At 35.3% G+C, this 19338-nt stretch overlaps 2 protein-coding genes across 15 annotated transcripts; one reads left to right on the top strand and one right to left on the bottom strand.

Moving 5' to 3' along the window:
- Nucleotides 1-299: 299 nt before the first annotated feature.
- Nucleotides 300-4865, bottom strand: RMI1 (RecQ mediated genome instability 1). 2 transcript variants are annotated; one of them, XM_087957870.1, is made up of 3 exons: nt 4717-4835; nt 3784-4231; nt 2342-3382 (listed from the first exon to the last, which is right to left on the bottom strand). In XM_087957870.1, exons 2-3 carry the CDS (start codon nt 4223-4225, stop codon nt 3330-3332), a joined length of 495 nt encoding a protein of 164 aa, XP_087813996.1. In that variant the 5' UTR covers nt 4226-4231; nt 4717-4835; the 3' UTR covers nt 2342-3329. The 2 variants fall into 2 exon arrangements, with proteins under 2 accessions (XP_026530515.1, XP_087813996.1); XM_026674730.2 differs by having other exon boundaries at nt 300-4231; nt 4717-4865.
- Nucleotides 4866-4946: 81 nt separating this feature from the next.
- On the top strand, nt 4947-19007 carry HNRNPK (heterogeneous nuclear ribonucleoprotein K). Of its 13 annotated transcripts, none has more exons than XM_026674757.2 (16): nt 4947-5076; nt 7211-7266; nt 7372-7430; nt 7880-7977; nt 8124-8180; nt 9467-9510; nt 10370-10442; nt 11155-11268; nt 12959-13087; nt 13376-13677; nt 13984-14038; nt 16134-16184; nt 16674-16695; nt 16775-16857; nt 17080-17249; nt 18022-19007. In XM_026674757.2, exons 3-16 carry the CDS (start codon nt 7382-7384, stop codon nt 18050-18052), a joined length of 1278 nt encoding a protein of 425 aa, XP_026530542.1. In that variant the 5' UTR covers nt 4947-5076; nt 7211-7266; nt 7372-7381; the 3' UTR covers nt 18053-19007. The 13 variants fall into 13 exon arrangements, with proteins under 13 accessions (XP_026530542.1, XP_026530527.1, XP_087813991.1 ...); XM_026674742.2 differs by having other exon boundaries at nt 17962-19007; XM_087957865.1 differs by having other exon boundaries at nt 4947-5330.
- Nucleotides 19008-19338: the final 331 nt, after the last annotated feature.

Here is a 19338-nt window from a genome sequence, read left to right as displayed (position 1 = left end):
AATAAGGGCAATGATTCTTAATAATTATTACATTATTGTAATAATTTTCTTACATTATAGTTTCTAAATTTGTGTTTAAATTACTGCAAACCAAAGACATTCCTTTAGTATTTATTTTGAATTGGGAGATAAAAGACCTTATTTCTGTTATAATCATTTGTTTATTCAAATTTATTGACCACCCAACTCCAGTGTTCTGAGTGGCATAGAAAATACAAATAACAAAAACTAAAAGCATTAAATCAAATAGATAGCCTAGACTAACTCTAATAAATAACAAAATGAACAAAAGCTACACCTAATGCTTAAACATTTATTATGCATGAATGTGCAGCCTCTACATTCTGTGGCGCTTAGTGGGCTAAACAAAATTTAGTAATTCTTTTTTTTTCCTTACAGATTAAGAAGATGTAGCACCTGAAAAATATTTAACTACAGGTGTTTATGATAAAGTGGTTATAAATCACCCTCAAACAGTTTGATACAGTTGCAAGTGATCAGCTTATTAGTTTCAGAATGAATCATCTCCTTAGTGACAGCAATTCTGCTATCCTGCCTCCTTTAAACTTCAGCGGAAGAATCCTTAGTTTTGGCTTGTTTTCCAGAATTTTCATCAGTTAATATCCCCCACTATGGTTACCTTTTAAAGTTTAACATATATACTTGAACATATGTCTGGTCTGATTAATACTGAACATTCCATTCCACTTCAAAATTAACCTGAGATTAGGGAATACATTTGTTATCATTGCAGTAAGAAATACCTTATTATGAACTCCTTAAGCCATTATTTTTCAGCCTCATTATATAACTTTGGGAAACTAAGATACATTTTAATCTTTTAACATACTTTAATAGATGTCCTTTTGGAGCAAATTATCTAGAATTCTAAGAATTTTTTCAAGAGTTCCAGGGATTTTTTTCAAGTGTACTTTCCAATTCTACTTTAAAAAAAAAATCAATAGCGCTATTCTCCAATTTCATTAGCTACTGAAGAGTTCTGTTTTGCTTTAATAGCATTAATGGAAAGTTTCACCAGCTGGTAGCCCCCACTATGTAATTGGACGTCCTTCTAAAATTTTATGTCTATACCTGGCATAAAAACATTAATGGAAAGTTTCACCATTGGAAACCTTGTTATGCAACCTGTATAGTGCAGCTACTTGTCATTTTTTTCCTTCCCCATCAGTTTGCTAGATTTAAAACATTTGGTTGTATCTGAAAAATAATTAAAATGTATTGGGGTTAACATTGAATGACTATAGGCAACAGAAAATTAGTTATGTGACTGTTCCCAATCAGGCATGTTCCGAATGGGTTAGGACTACAACTACCAGGACATTGTGGTGCCAATGCATTTCAATGGCTTCGGGTTATAAAAAATACGTACCATATATAACGTAAAACATTATTTTCCCTAATCTTGACTAAACATAGATCCATCCCTTAGAAAAGATAATATCCTAGACAATGGACACCTGGTCACTATTTAACCGCACCCCCAATTCTTTATCATAAAACTGCAGTTTTATCCCATTTAAATAAAAGTCCTATTGTACTGCTATGTGAGAACTACCTTAAATAAAAATGGAAAAGAATGCATGCCACTGCTGAGGATATCTTTTAACTCTCCATGAATATTCTTAGTCAAGATACAACTGCCAAATATATTAACTTTAGAAGAAAATAATTTATATCATTTAAAAAAAACTATTGCAGATAAATCAAGTCTATACTTATTTTAAAGTGCAAATAATTTATTATGGTAGAAAGCAAATTGCTAGAAACATTCTCCTTTTTCTAAAGCTTCCAAAAAGCATAATAGAAGTATTTTATACTAAAGTAGCAAATCAAATCTAAAGACATCCCTTCATTATCTTTGCTTTCTTCCTTATCCTCAACCCAGCTCTCATCATGTCTAATTATTCTCACCCTCTCCACTGACCCTGCAGCTGGCTCATTTATCATATTCTTTGTTAGAGATATCCTGTCAGATAACAGGTTAAAATGGCTTCACCCTGATTTATTCATAAAACACCTCCATGCTACTTTGAATAAATTTTATTTCTAAAGATTTGTATGAATACCTAAATACAATGTAAATATGGTACACAAGTGACTGAGCTATCAAATTTCCAAACTTGAAAAATCGGAGCAATATTTTAATTAACAATTTCAATTACTTCCAAGTTTTTCAAAATATATTGGATATAAATGCCATGCCAATATTGTAAAACTGGGAGGGGGGGGGCACGGGACAGGGAATCACAACAGAAGACTGACTTGTTTATTCCAAATATGTATACTTCATTCTACTCACTGTAAGAGGTGCAAAGGATGAAATAAGTTCTTAATTTTATTTTTCTGTTTAAAAAACCGGTAGTTGAACATTGCTAAAGCAAATACATATTTTGAGTGAATTAAAGAAAATATGTGCTATTATTAAAATATTTGTCCATTATCCAACTGAACATGAATTCAAATAGTAATACCATAATCAATACCTAGTCTACAATACAGGTTTTTCTTAAGATAACCTGCTGCTAAATGTTAAGCGTCTTTTTAAGTGATTCAAATCATTTATACTAATATCTTGCAAAACTATTACTGTTCCTTTTGTCTGGCAAACATTAAATTCAATAGTCATCAAGCAACAGAGGTCTATTAGTTCTGTTTGGCAATTCTGTAATCCCTCCCTAAGCTTTGGGTACAGGACAGGATCTTTCTTCAGTTGCTTCATTTCAGACACAGAAAAGCCAATTAAGCTTGTAAGAATCTCATCAGCAAATTCAACTTCTAGATAAGCTGTGCCATCAGATATTTTTGCCGTTACACTCCAGAAGCCATTACTGCTTGTGAGATTTCCTGTAAGAGTTACTATAAATGCTTTGATTTTCACAGTCGTATTATCTCTGTGCTTGCTACTTAATAGAACAGATAGATATGTAAAAGGAGCAGTATCCAAATCGACTTTATGACATTTATTCTTTATTTCTATCATCTCTACCTGCTTAGAACACAATCTGAATTCTGCATTGTCTATTACTCCATCATTAGAGATTTTAGAGCATTTCTTACTGCCATCGAAATTTTGGGTATATTGTTTTTTGCGATTTGTAGTAAAATTTGCCATGCTTTCTTCAAATGTATTATACATTGCTCTTTCACTAGATTTTTTTTCTTGAACAGCTTGATTATTTATATTAGTATTAGTGTTCAGAACATGTATCTGTTCTTGCTGGATCTCTTCTACTAAAAGTAAGTCATCGTCCATTGAAAATCCATCAAAATCACCTTCCATATTTTCTTGAACTGAAACAGTTTGTTCTTCATTTCTTGAAATTAACTCTACGGATCTTTGTTGTGAGCAGTTCCCATAGCTCTGAGGAAGAGAAGGCACAGTAGAATTTAAACTGGTACTTCTTGTACAGTATCCACTTTCAGGAAGAACTTCGTTTATCCTTATTTCATCATTTTCCTCAAGACTTGCTAAAAGCTCTTCATCAGAAAGCCCTAATTCATCATCAGGCATTGCAATTTCATTTTTGCCAATATCAGACCTGGCAATGTCAGGACTGCAGTCTTCTTCTCCAATTAACCTGGCAAGCACTCTCTCCAAAGCAAATGTCTCTAGAAGGCTATCAACTTCACCTCCCAATAATTTCACATTTTCTGATTTAAGCAAAAGAACACCTAAACGAAATGCAACTTTCCCTTGTATCATAACTTTGGTACCTGGAGATAGACCACTATGGAGTTGAGGAATAGGTTGGTATTCCATACCTTGGATATGATGTATACCATCAGTCATTTGTAGCTGAAGCATTCGAGTAGGATTTGCCTCCCATGACCTCAAGGTTCTCTGTGTATAAGCAGTTACTTCCTCATTTACAGTGTTTTTTCCTCTTATTTTTTGCAACTGGGAATAAGCAGGCTGGCTCACATCAACAACTGAATCAATTTGCACGGAATAAAAGCCATTCAATTCTCCTTTTGGATCATTTAAAATAAATTCAGGCAGAACAGGGTATTCAAGATCTCGGAGATCTGTTAGAAGCCACTGCTCAAAAACTTTCTTGTTAATAGCAGCCTGAGCCAAATTGCTTCCAATATGTTCTTTTTCAATCCAATCAATACAAGCTTCTAGCCATTGAATTGGCACTTTCACATGCCAGGTAGATAAGAGCCAAGTTTCCACTCTTAGTGCAACACCTGATGCAGTCATTTTCTTCTAAGATAAAAAAGAAAGAAGGGATTTTAAAACCAAAAATGGCATTACATAAATCTTTGGGGAGGGATGTTGGCAGATTTTTTGTGCATGAGTTTCATACCTTGACTCTCATATCTTAGATTCTCTTAAATTTAAGAGAATGACATAGATTATTCCTTATGAAGGAAAGCAATAGAATATCTACTGCTGTCCCGTTAAGAAACTCATTTTATCAGGCCGCTTGCTTTTAATAAAACCCGCAAAGAAACCCGCAGCAAAGATTGCCATCCAAATATATTCACTGAACGTAAATAGGACATCGTCTAAAAACCACACTTGGGACTAAACTGCACGATTATTGTCCAATTAAATGCGTGCAAATCAATACCATTTCAACTATAGGTAATCAGGGTACTGTTTTCGGGCTTCCTGCAGGTTCCCCTCCCTTCCCTCAAGGCTGTTCGATTTCAGTGGTTTTTATGAGAAACCCGAAGACTTTCTCTTACCACTTCTACGAGAAGAACGCGCCCATGTAACCCTAAGACCCCAGCCCTACGAGGTGAGGAGCGGCACCCCGCTCCACTTCGGTCCCCACAGCACCGACGCCAGACGCTCCCCCACTTCTCCCGCCTCCTTTTGTTTTAAGCGCCAAAGCGAGAACCAAACTTCCTCAGCTCTCGCGAGAATTCCTCCCCCTGTCCATTATCGACTGTGAGGACGAGGCGGAGTTTTTGCCGACGCCATTTTGTTTTTCCCTCGCGCGCGCTGGTTAGGGTTAATTTCGCTCTCCTTGAAGCGGCGGTAACGACTGTAAAGCGGTTGGGATCGATAATTTTTTTAAAAACTTCTTTCCCCCCCTCCCCACAGTAAGTACCCACTCTCTAAACAGGGGCGAAAGGAAACAGAAAAGATAGGTGGAAGGAGAGAGATATTTACTGGTACGTTGCAGCGTCAGCCGCTTTAGCGGCCTGAAGCAGAATTAGCGGTTAGCGGCGCGCCGACAGTTGCCACGGAGGGCGGGATACTCAATAGTGTCCCCAGGTAAAGAACGACACCTGTGACAGCCAATAAGGATTCAGGGGTTGCAGCAGGCGAGCGAATAGAAGCGATAGTAACGCGGGTGAGTCCGCGCGCTCTTGCTTTTTGAGCGCTTATCGTACTGGGGAGGCAGTTTCGGCGGCTTTTAGTCCGTTGCATGGTGAAGAAACCGGGAGCTTACCGGACTAACCGTTAACGCCCTTCCACCTTTTGTTGGTGGGAACGGTATATGTAGTGTCCACATACTTTGGCCTACGAAATTAACCGGTACGTGCTTAAAATGGGTAAATGTCTTCGGTTGAGGGGTGGGCCGATGTTACTACACCACGGCGAGAGGGCGTTTTTCGGCCTGCGGCTGCCCTTGACCCTCCACCGTCGATTGCGAGTGCCGCATGATTGGCAAGAAGGTGACGGGCTTCAAGCCCGGTAGTCCCAGTGCCTCCTGCTGCAGGAATCATGGCGGCTGGTTGTAGTTGGGAGGGGTGAGGAGGAGAGAGCGCGAGGCGTTCCCTTTTCTTGGTGGCCCCGTCGATTGGGACGGATCTCGGTCGGCCCCAGCGCCCGCTTCGGTTTCCCAGGGAAAAGGGGGGTGGGGGTGGGGAATCGTCAAAGAGGTTCCAGGCATCTTTTGTGTTCTCCTGAGTCGGCGAATCCCGTGTTTGTGGAGCTGCCGCGTGGCGGTACTTCTTCCGCTCGGGACTCCTCCTCAGCAGCTCGTGATCGCCATTACTGCTCAAGCTGGCGTTAAAGCCGCCATTTTTAGTGGCATTTCATCCGAGGTTGCACAATTTATTATGGTCGCGGCGAGGCTTCACCTTTTGTATCATCGTGGTAGGGAGGGAGTCGTTTAGGATAAGGTGCTTAAATCAGGCCCGCCTTGTCAGCCAGAAATGAGCCACTGCTCGTAACTCGCGTGATTGAGAGAGAGCTGGTGATCGGTTTTGAACAGAACATTGCTTTATAGCCAAGGCACTTTTTCTTCGCCTAAAACCAGGACTAAACAGTTAATCATGCTTAACGCGTCCTTCTAATATAGCTGTTGCTTCTGTCGATTACTAAAAGGACTGTGAATAGTATTTCTTCCCCCCCCCCCCCGCAGATAACCAAAATCCTTTGTGTGCAGTGAGCATATTTTACCAGTTGTAATGAGGTTGTACTAAACTTGAAGAAATATTGTACTTTGTAGCAATATCAAGCTCATTACAAATTTAAAATTATCGGTTAATTTCTGTTATTTCAGTGTTAGATCATTTTGAGTCCTAATTGTACATTAATTTTGCAAGTTCATCTAAAAAAGTTCAGATCATCTTATTTTAGAATTCTCAGTTGAGCTTACATTCATTGTTCTTCCAAGATGAGCTATTTAAACTTAATATAGATATTCTGTAAAAACGTTATAAAAATTACATATGCTGGAATTTACTTCGATGACCTGTTCCAATGTAATTTGCTTGTTAAAAGAATTATACATAAAAAGAAATAAATTTTAGCTATCAAAGCAGGCAGCCTGCACTTGGTAAGAAAAAAAAGTAGCAGAAATGTGATATTTTTTCTTAACCATAAATATTTGTGCTTTAGAAATTAAAATTGTGCCAAAATACAGCATGGTCTGTTGATAAAGTTAATCAAAGAAATAAATGTTGCAGAGTAACAATATATTTGCTAAAATACATTTATTGATCCACTTTTTATGTTAATTATTGCAGCCTAACCTGTAAATTGAGAGCCAATTCAGTTTAGTGGTTAAGGTGCTGGACTAGAAGCCAGGAAACCTGAGTTTTGTCCTACTTTAGGGATAGAGGTCATTTTGGACTAGTCACTTTACCTCAGCTCTAGGAAAAATGCAGTGACAAATATGAAAAATCCTTGTCGGTGTAGTTGCCAGGAGTCAAGACTGACTAGATACACATACTCCCCTGTAAATTAACCAGATCATCCCTTCATGTATGCTGCTTTTCATAGGCTACGGGTTGTTGATCCCGCCCAGAAGATTTACTTGGCAAAGATATATAATACTGGTAAGTGCTGGCAACCCGTTGCTAACCTCTGTCATGTTCTCTAAAAGCTGATGATTCTGTTTGAGCACTTCGGTATATTTATATTTAATGGGTTTTGTCTTCAAGATTGAAAACAATGGAGACTGAACAGCAAGAGGAGACCTTTACTAACACAGAGACAAATGGTAAGTTTATAAATGATAAAATAGTACATTTACAATACTAATTATAGGATTTATTATGAGCCCCATAACAGTTTACTAGAACTTGAAACATGCTTCCTGTATTCCAAGTGAGGGTTGAGGGATCAGTGTAAATTTGTTTTGCTGTCGATTTTTCTTTTTTAACACATTCACAAAATCCTGCTTGAGATTTCATACTCTTATTACATCTTCATTTTTATAATTTTGATTAAAATTTAATTTAAAGGGCCCAAAATAGTTCATTTATTCATTTGAAATATTTATCTTCCCCAATCTTAAAGGGCTTTGTCAATGCTATTTTGGTAATGGTGGTAAGGTATATGATAGATAAATAAATTATCGGTGCATGAAATAAAGATGCATGAGCTTCTGTGCTTCAAGAATCCATTAGAAAACAATTTTTGTAAACAATTTATTCTCTTAAATATTAGGCAAACGACCAGCTGAGGATATAGAAGAGGAACAGGCCTTCAAAAGGTCAAGGAACACTGATGAGATGGTGGAACTGCGCATTCTGCTTCAGAGCAAAGTATGTTTATTTCCCAATTTACTGACTACATTAACCCCCATCTCTCCTTCTCCCCCCCCCCCAAAAAAAAAAAAAAAAAAAAAAGTTTATTCTTTATTGAAGCTATTTGGGAAACTTTAAACAACTACTTTTTTTTTTTTTTTAAGAATGCTGGAGCAGTAATTGGCAAAGGTGGCAAAAATATTAAAGCACTCCGTACAGACGTGAGTATTTACACATTAAACCCTGATTATTTTACAAAACATAGCATTAAGAATTTATTTCTAGTAATGTATTATTTAAGTAATAAGCTAGTCTAAGCCACTTATAATCCTCTTTAAACTCAAGTCTCACAATTCATTCTTAGAATTAAGACATAAAGTAATATGATGAGATTCCTATCCTTTATTTTACAGTAACTACAAAGAGTGGTAGCATATTTATTTTTTTATACTTGAAAAATTGTTAAAAATAGTTGTTTTTAGAAGACACTACAGATTACTATTCTTTATTTAGGTATACAATGCTTTTTGTGCGCTAGGCTTATTTCTCTAATAGAGAAAGATTCATATGAGTATTTTATATATAGAAACAGCATGGTAGCTACATTCTCATCTGGAAGGAATTTTACGTGAATATAACTTTAAATATATTTACACATTTTTAGTGGGTTGACTCTTGTGAATAGACACGTTTAGCATTATCTAAGGTTTATAGTTTAGCACCAAACTTTGTAAAAAGCAATATCTTTATTGTGCATAATCTTTTCAATCTAGTAATATTCGTATTTAATGAATTATTTGGCACTACATTGTTTCACATTGTGTTTGATATTTTCATTATATTGTAAAATAAACTCTTGTAGAATGTTATAACTGTCAACCTTTAGTTACTAGATCTGAGGTATAAGCAAGGACTGGGTAGTAATCACTTGTACATTAACTGACCTTTCTGAAGCTAGTGTACTTAAAATTTCACATACCTAAATCCAGATTTCATACACATAATTCCTGGATTAGTAGTGGCTTTCCCTATTTCCCAGGATTTCAGTAAACTGAATCTCTACAGATCTTGTGTCTACCCTCATGAGCCAGCCTGCTACTGCAACTTTTAACGTTCAAAAGTAGTTTAGGCCAAGTAACTCATTATTACGGTCCATAACTGTTAAGCCACAGTCAATGTAGCTATCCGTTATTGTGTTAAGTCTTCAGAACAACTTAAGCTTGTAATGAGTATAGTTTGTATTAAATTAAAATTTATTGCTTTTCCCCCCTCTTCCCTCTCCTTGTTTTTTTGGCCATATATCTCTCCGTTGCCCATGTACTGGATCGACTTGCCCCTGCGTTGCCCACCATGACGTTGGCCCATCCGCCCCTGAACGCCCATGTGAAAACCCTGGTTGGCTATGCCCAAAAATGTGCTCGTTGCCAAACGGGTGCCTTACTTGACAACTTCTGATTGAATGCCCATGCCCATTGCCAACATCCACGAACGCCAATGACCAATGCAGTACAATGCCAGTGTTTCAGTCCCAGACAGCAGTGGCCCCGAGCGGTATGTCCCAACAGTTTATGCCTCACTGCCTGATTAGAAAGAGAGAAATGTATATTATTACCTGCCTTTTATATAATTAAATAGTATCCCCGTAGACGGTGTATTGTTTTTAAGTTTTCTGTCTTATTTTCCCCATTAAGTCTTTTTGTCACTGAACTTTTACGTGAGTTGCCCACCCAACAAACCACTAATTTTATTTCAATGGAAGGAGCACAGCTACAATTGTATATTTTCTGCATTGTAAATCAGATTGTTTCAAAATAGTCTCTTGCTCTGCTCTGTCTTTGTGGCCCACCTTGCTCCCTCAGCATTGCCTGTTCATAATTTTTCTGATGAAATGCTAACTCCTGGTTCACTCTCCTTCACTTCTCATTTGTGTTGTCTTTTTGTCTTGCGTTTGTATTTCTTTTCTTGCAGAGCCCATTAGTAATCTAATTTTTAACTGGTCTCATAACCCTATTCCAAATACAGTGTTCACCTCTTGCATATTCACGTTCCTTATGAGAAGGTGTGCCAGTTTAATAATGTAATAGTGAGGGTGTCCTAAATTAATGGTGGCGGGGAACATGAATATTCACTCCTGCTTTCAATTCTTCATCAGTATCTTGTCCACTTAATCTGACTCCTTCCAAGAAACTCATTCGCTATCTCCCAAATCTTATTTTAAACTTATACCATTTATAATATTGGGCATAAACAAAGGTGCATGTTCTGTATCTTCAGTAAACAGAATTAAGTGGGGAATATTAACTGTAGGTTCTGTTCTATGAATTGATTTATAATCTGCATACATGTGAATATATAACTTACTTCATTTCCCCCTCCCCTCTTTTTGTAACACCTTGATGTGATTTAACAGTATACTGAGTATAAGTGCAGATATTGAAACAATTGGAGAAATTCTGAAGAAAATTATCCCAACACTGGAAGAGGTGAGTATTTAGTTCACATTACATAACCAAATCTTTAGATCTGGACACACTTGTTTTGGTAGTGAACTTTACCATCTAACACAAGAAAGCGTGTAAAGGTGGTGGCACATATGGAAGAATTGTATATTGGAATTACAGGAACTAGGAATTTCTCTTCTGCCACGTAAGATCATAATGGTACCTAGTTCAGTATTCTTGAAGTGATTGACAGCCATTTTCCAAGACCTCATAGTAGACATTTTCTACCCTCCCCCATTAGCAAAAGCATATAGTATTTTAACATTTCAGACACTATAAAGATCATTGTCTAATCACATACTAATAAGTAAGGGTTGGTTGATCTTCCAATACATATGACTATTTGATGTAAAAAAAAAAACATCTGGGTGGAAAATCTATTAATGTAAAGACCTTAGCAGGATTATTGCTTGAAGCATCAAACTCCCAAACCATCATAATAATTTGAAATATAATTTTATTTGTATACATTAACTGCAAATAACTAGAATGGGTTCCTTCAAATCACAACACATTTAATTAAAAACAATAAATCTAGACCTGATAGGTGGGGAGTCCTGGAAATTAGAACAGAAGAAAACTGCATATAGCAGCACTGTTTTAATTCAATATATATAACACTATATTTTAAAAAGATAGTAATTTAAGTAATGTTCACATCATTCTCTTGTTAATTTCTTACATCCTATGACAGTACCAGCATTACAAAGGAAGTGACTTTGACTGTGAATTGAGACTATTGATCCACCAGAGTTTGGCTGGAGGAATTATTGGTGTCAAGGGTGCTAAAATCAAAGAGCTTCGAGAGGTAACAAACTTGTCATTTGAAAGCCTTAAAAATAACTATTTTCTCAGCATAGACGTAGCCAGCTTTCTTTCATGCATATTTATTTCCAGTGTGTCTATACCAGACCAGTTACATATCTGCAGACTGGATCATAAGAATTTTCAAAAAATACTACCTTTAATAGTTCTAAGTCTCCAAAGACCTGAGGAAAAACTACTTTCTGAAAGATAATATTGGTGGAGAGAGTATTCCAGAGAATAAGTACAGCAATAAAGAATCATTACTTTCAGAATCTCACTTTCTGAATTAAGTAAATTTAAAGCAGAATGAGTAGGTCATTCAGAGTCAGCTTGGAGGAGGCTGTCCTGTAGTTACTTGCTGCTTACCCTGAAAGGATATAAAGGTTAAAACTTAATTCTCCTAAAACCTGTTGGAAGCAAATGCAGCACCCAAAAAAGTAGGTATTCTATTGCTGAACTGGCTTGTACCATCAGTATGTAGGCTGCTCCATCCTGTACGTTGCTGTTTTGGGGTAATTGTCAGAAATGACTAAGTAGGTACCAGAAATACAATAGTCTGCTGTGTGATGTGGAATTAGGAGAATAATGCATCAAAGGTAACATTGTAAATACATGTGAGATTTAGTGTCAACTAATGCTTGTAGAATCTCAACATTAAAAAGGCCTAAATATTTTATAATATATAGAAATATGCTTTTTCCTTTCAATGAAGGAAAGGGAGAAGTTATTTTAGCTAAGTACTAAAATTGTCATAGTCTCTCAGCATGTTGGATAGGGCTATACTTAAACCTATTTTGCATTTTACAGCTAAACTTTATATTGCTTAAAGTTTCTAAATGTTTTTTTCTAGTGTGGCTTATCCAGTAGTGAGTGGAAACAAGTAATATAATAATGGCAATAGTTTATGTAGCCATTATTCTTGGTAGTCTAAAGGATCACTGAATATTATGCCAATTAAAAAAGTTAAATATTAATTCAGTGGAACACAAAGGTCATGTTTAAGTACTGTTCAAGCAGCCCAACTGAATAAATTTTGCAAAAGTATTAATGATACTGTATTGTACATAATGAACCTTTGGCACTAAAGAGACCAGGGTACAGATAATTCATTTCCGTTACCCAAAACGGAGACTGAGCAGCACAATGAAAACTGCATTATAACATGTAGCTCTATTTTAGATTTTAAAACCTGGAGATTTGACTCTTTATTTTCATGAAGGGAATATGCTACAATAGAATTTCTTGAACATTAATGTTCTGATATGCGTCACCAGTATTATCTTTCTGGATTGAACTATTCAGTAGGTGAATTGTTCTGCCAGCTAATGATCTTTTCTATGCTAGCGTATGAGATTCTGTACATTGCATTACTTTCCATTTAATGCTGTTTTAGCATCTGCAAAAGATGCTGTCTAGAATTGTGACTGGTAATAAGGATTTGGTTGAAGGTGACTGAAATTAAATCGATTACAGGAAAAATTGATTTTTCAGTTCAGATGTAGTGGAAAAGGTTATTCAGAGTGAGTTTAATGAAGATCAGAGTTTTAACAGCAGTATTAAACATTAAGCTTATGTGAGGAAAATAGGAGGATTTGTTGGATATGTTCACTGCCTTGAGTTATTTATAAAAATAATGAGGGATACGCATAAATAAAATGACTGGCTTAAAAGTTTCTTCATTTTCTTGACAGAACACTCAAACCACTATTAAGCTTTTCCAAGAATGTTGCCCTCATTCTTCTGACAGAGTGGTACTAATTGGTGGAAAACCTGATAGAGTTGTGGAATGCATCAAAATAATATTGGATCTTATATCAGAGGTAATTTAATCTAGAACACATTTGAATGCTCTATAAAGTCTATTTAAAATTGAATATGTAGGCATATAGTAATGTATAGAAAGGCAAAGCTGTTTAGCTGATACAGGATTAGATTTTAGGTTAGACATTTCTAAAATAGATACCATCTATTTTTATTGCTGTTTTATTTCTTTTTAACAGTACAATCAGGATAGTGTATTAATAAGCAAATGCAATGCAAAATTTACAAAGATTAAAATGAGATGACTGAATATAGTGAATTATTTATATTTCTCTTTTTTATATTAGTCACCAATAAAAGGACGTGCACAGCCTTACGACCCCAATTTTTATGATGAAACTTATGACTATGGTGGATTTACAATGATGTTTGATGACAGAAGAGGGCGTCCTGTGGGGTTTCCAATGCGGGGCAGAGGGGGCTTCGATCGAATGCCTCCTGGCCGTGGTCGCCCCATGCCCCCACGAAGAGATTATGATGATATGAGCCCTCGCAGAGGACCGCCTCCACCTCCTCCAGGTCGTGGAGGTAGAGGTGGCAGCAGAGCTCGCAATCTTCCTCTTCCTCCCCCTCCTCCTCCTAGAGGCGGGTAAGTTAACTTTCGTAAAACTCTCATTAAGGATAATCTCTCTTGAGTATGTGGTGTTCAGCAGAATTAGGGACAGAGATCAAGAGATTACAAGTCAAAATAGTAGTTTGTGCAAATTTTAGTAAGAATGAACCAGGAATAAGTGCAACTTTGATAGCTGGATATTGTCCTACTAAATTAAAAGCAGATGTGCCTCATTCTTATCACTAAATGAATTTGTATTTTGAAATGTCAGATAGTGGAGAAAAGTAAAATTGCAATACGATGCAGATAAATATTCTAAATTATTTATTTTATATTCCTAAGGGACCTTATGTCTTATGATCGAAGAGGCAGACCCGGGGATCGTTATGATGGAATGGTAAGTTTGATTTAATAGAATAAATCTGACCATGTGAACAAACTGTATTTTTCTAAAGAAATATCAGATAGAATATCCATTTTTATTTCAAACTAACTTTGAATTTAGCAAGATTTTCAAAATACTGATATGTTGATTATATGTATTTTTAAAATCGGTGTGGCATTTGTGTAAGGAAATAGTTATACCTTCTAATTGAAAAAAAAATCAGCTAGTTTTAAACTTAAAAGATTTTACACATTTGAGAAAACAGATTATATATTGTCACTATTAGAAACAAATATAAAATTACATTTAGGTTCAAAATATGGGATATTTTTCAGCTTTAATGTTGGAATTTGTTACTCCAAATGTGATCCCGTTTACAGAATGGGGATGTTCTCCCAAATTTTCTTAGCAAGAGAATTAAATTAAGATGTTTAAAGATAGTTGGATTGTTAGCAGTTGCCCATTTTTAGAGCAATTAATTCTGTACTTTGGAATGATTATTGCAAGAAAAATGTGTTAAGAAACAGTTTAAGTGGCTATGGTACAACTGTTTCATGCAAAGAAAGGCTTAAATCCACAGTTTTCTTCTTTGTGTTGCAATATTACCTGACCAAAACTAAACTGAGATGGGGTTTTTTTGTGGAATGGGTGAGGAACAATTTATTTCTCCCTGTTCCAACTGCAACAAAGTTCTTCTCCACTACTGAAAAGAGGAGGAGGGAGGGCATCTTTAGGAAGGAGAGGTAATGATAATAGCCTTTCCTCTTCTGCCAGTGAGATTCCTTTTATTAAATCAGTGACTTTCAGAAGCCCTTCTATTAGGGAACAACTTTTACCTTATGAAACGCACACGTTTGGTTTAATTTATAAGTTAATGCAATTTAAACCATTTGTATGTATTATATGACCATGACCATATGCATGCATAATATAATTGCCTTGATGTTCGATGTTCAGGATTTTTTCCCTTGAGTATGTAATAGCAATTCATCTGAGACATCTGAATATTGTGAGAATGTTTCGCCTTGTTAGTGTTTTGTTTACAGCAATACAATAGTATATGTGACTGAGCAGTTTCTGTTAAAAAAAGTTCTTGCTTTTCCTTGTTTTTTTTCATGATTCAAAGAGTGTTTTGCTATTGCTTTTTAAGTAAGACAAATTGTGATTAAGGATTCATCAGTTCTGTATTTGTTTATAAGGGAATAAGTCCCACTGAATTTAGCAAAACTTGCTTCTAACTGTATGATTGTACTTTTAAGTCTTAATGTTTAATTTATACAATGTACTAATTTGCATAAAGCAGAATATGCATGTTTCTGGAACTATTCTGTCTGCATAAAATTATAGTAGAATTGTTCCACCAAAAATATATGGATGATTGAGGTGTTAAAATTAATAAATTGCTTTTTGAATGCACGTGTTTTAAAATCATAAATTGGAAGTTAAACTAATTTAACTCCAAAGAATGAAGTATATTGATCCCTTTATCTTTAGCTAGGAGATGTGTATTTCTATTCATTGTATAGCAAATTGTAACAGCATTTTGACTAGAAGTGCTTGATTCTGAATTATGGCAGTCAGTTAATACACATAGGAAGTAAATATTTTGGATCTAGAAATTCACCCAGTAGTCTTTTATTGGCATTAGAAGAAGGAATGAGGTGATTCCTCTTTGATTTCCTCTGCAGCCCTGAATTGCTATCGTCCTTCTAAGGCTGCAGATGACCCTTTCTTGAGTGGGAAGCTCTATTGGATCCAAAATTCTTCACTGAAGATTCTTTGTATTTATTGTATAACTGGAGCAAGTCTGGATTAATGAACATTGTCATAGTGTATTTCAGTCTGTAACTCAGCAATAAATAACATTTTGTGTATGAGTGTGCTTAAATTGCCAGTATTTCGAGAGTGTCCTTGTTTTTCTTACTCTCTTATACTCTCAAGTTCTATGATAACTCGATATTCATCTGACATGATTAATAGTAAAACTATAGCTTTCATACACTTATAATGATACTATAATTTAGAACTTGGCTTACAATTTTGCTTGAAGATCCTCACTGATTTCCTCCCCTCCCCCCTTTCTTTGTGTTGTGTTCTGCTTGGCAAGATGATGCAGTGTCATGTCAGTGCTTGTGATGACATAGAAACACCAGAAATGGTAGGTACATTTTCTGTCTCCCTTGTAGAGTTAGGTGATTTGCTGGAGTTTGTGAAAGGGAAGAAAACTGTCTTCTAAACATACTCTTGACACAAGAGCAGATTAATCAAGAGCTAATTTTACCAATAGCTTGCACTAGGGAAAAAGTGCTAAATTTCATTACATTTTAGTGATGGAAGTAAAATCCAAAATCCTCTTCCCTGAAAATAATTACCATTGAATTAGATGGGACGTATTTCTAAATAGGCAAATATAATGCTTTCTTTGGTCATGGTTTGCAACATTTCTCCCTGCCATTTCACCTTGAGATTATATCTGATATAAAGTCTAAATACTTTTTAATGCAAGGTTCTCATTAGATGCCAGCTTGGGTCTAAAGATACATGACATAAGATTCTTGGTTTTTTGTGAAATATTTTCACAATATTATATAGCTTAAAATTGCTTATGTGAAAACTTAAGACTTTTTTTTTCTCCCTTTTTTGTTAGTTCGAGGGTGGATCAGGTTATGGTAAGCTTTTGTGCATACGTATTGAACAAAATTTATAGTTTAGTCATTTAAAGGGCAAGATGCATACGTTTTAAATTAGACTATTCTTATGCAGGGGGTCGTGGTTCTTACGGAGATCTTGGTGGACCCATCATTACAACGCAAGTAACAATACCCAAAGATGTAAGTATAAAGTTTACTTCTTTTTTACTTTTCTTAACAAAAAGTAATTTTCTAGTTTGTTATATTTACTTAAGTTCCAGTACCAAATTTATACGCTGCTCATAATATTATGAGAATAAGTAAAACTGATTATTTTTTTCATTTGCATGTACCAGTTATCTTTTTTCATGCTAATTATGGATTAGAAGTTACTAGTTCAGTAAAATATAATCTTATTTTCAGCTGGCTGGTTCTATTATTGGAAAAGGCGGTCAGAGGATTAAACAGATACGCCATGAGTCAGGAGCTTCAATCAAAATCGACGAACCCTTAGAGGGCTCAGAAGATCGAATAATAACTATTACAGGCACACAGGATCAGATTCAAAATGCACAGTATTTACTGCAAAACAGGCAAGTTGCCTTTAAGTTGTGACTTACTAATTTCAAGTAGATGTATTGCTTTTGTTGTATGTTTTTATAAAGAGAACATTTAGAGAGAAATAATAAGTCATACTATATACTAACTTCTCAATTTAGTAGTATGCTTTCTCTTCTGTCTTCCATTCTTACTCATTGAAGAAGCACTCAAAACTAATCTTTCAGGAAGTGTCTTTAACCAAAGCAGCTCTCATTTCTCTGGTGAAAACTGCTGCAAAAAGCCTACTTTAATCTTATATAGAGCCTGTAGAAAATATAGAAGATTTCAGTTGGACGTTGGTCTAGTTCTGTGTGGAAGACTAGTGATTTTGTTGTTTTTAGATTACTAAAGTGACAACAAATCACAGTCTACCATATGGCACAGTCCATGCCTCTACAGGACAAGTTGAAAGCTTTTGTTGCTGTTAATGCAGCATTTCACACCTCTTCCTTTTCTGCCATGTATAACAACTTTAGATTTTACATGCTTTTCTTTAATACCAACTATTTAGTGAGCATCTTGTAATGTATAACTTTTAATTTTGCCTGTAGATTAGCTACTAATTATGAGTTGATAAATGTTATGTTTTATATAATTTTATATAATTTTATATAATTTTATATTTGTAAATGTATTTGTAAATATTGATTCAAGTTGTTTATGCAACCATTCTAATATATGCCTTTTTTTTCTTTTTCCTTATAGTGTGAAGCAGTATGCAGATGTTGAAGGATTCTAATGCAAGATATTTTTTCTTTTTTATAGTGTGAAGCAGTATTCTGGAAAGTTTTTCTAAGACTAGTGAAGAACTGAAGGAGTCCTGCATCTTTTTTTTTTCTTAAAATCTGCTTCTGTTTAAAAAGCCAACATTCCTCTGCTTCATAGGTGTTCTGCATTTGAGGTGTAGTGAAGTTTTTGCTGTCACCAGATGTAATGTTTTAGTTCTTTACATATAGGTGGGTGGGGCTGGGACGGCCTGCAAAACTAACATTGGTATTTTGAAACAGCAGCAGAGATGGTAGATTTTTTTTTTCTATGTTGGTTGTAAACTGTAATGTTTTCTGTCACTTGTGAATCCATCTGCTTTATAATTTTTTTTTGTTTTTGAAATGGGGTGGTAACACTGATAGTCTGCTTACCCCAACATCCATTCAATGCAGTGTGCGAAATGTAAGCGCCCTTTTGTAAAATGTTCTATGATTTTAAAAATAAATTTAGTGAAACAATTCTTGCAGTTCTTTCTTTATGGATATTTTCATAGTTAAAATACACTCTACAGTCTACATTTATTGTGCTTGCTTTTTTCCCTTCTCTGTACCGGAGAAGCAGAGTACCAGTTCAAATATTTTGGTAAATGGGAAGTATTGATTGCACTGGTTTTAACTTTGGTATGTGTAAATAAATTAACATATGGTTTTCTTTCTGTTGCTCAAGTTGTATTTCACTAATTGTATTGCATTGCATTGGTTTGAATAAAATCTTACAAAACCTGTTTTGTCAATTAATAGCAAGCAATTATAGAAAATACTAAAAGCTTGATAATAGCCTTGGCAACTTTGCCCGTTTTCATTTGTTTAATATGTTTCCATTGTACAAAGATTTGAATGAAATAATTGTATATTTCATATTGACTGGCATAGGAAATGCGTGCTAAATCAATCTGAATGTTTTCATGTAAAATCCTGGCCATTTGTACTGATAGTTTCCAAGGTTATTTCTTTTATTGAAATAAAATAAAAATTGTAATAATACTGAGCTGGATGTGAATGTGACAGATCCTGTTTTTTAATAGTTTTTGTTGTGTTTTAACTTCATGCTAAACAAAACCATTCCTTCCTGTTTGCAATTATATATGAGATATTTCAAGACCATGCAAAAACTTTCAACCTTGTATAAGCAAAACAGTCTAGGTTTACATTACCTTGTCAAGTAAGCCTTGTTGAATTCAATGGGATTTCTGTGAATGAATTATACTTACTAGTAAAGTTCTTAGTTTCTGAATGAACGGTATTTCCAAGTGTTCTCTGCAGGGAGAAAGTCCTGATAAAAAAGGGGATGATGTTGGATGATTTTTAGAAAACT

Source organism: Notechis scutatus, chromosome 2 (assembly GCF_049901735.1).
Source record: "Notechis scutatus isolate UNSWTSFEM ecotype Mainland chromosome 2, rNotScu1.2, whole genome shotgun sequence".
NCBI lineage: Eukaryota > Metazoa > Chordata > Lepidosauria > Squamata > Elapidae > Notechis > Notechis scutatus.
The sequence above is the reverse complement of the archived record's forward strand: the minus strand, read 5'-3'. Positions and strand labels throughout refer to the sequence as shown.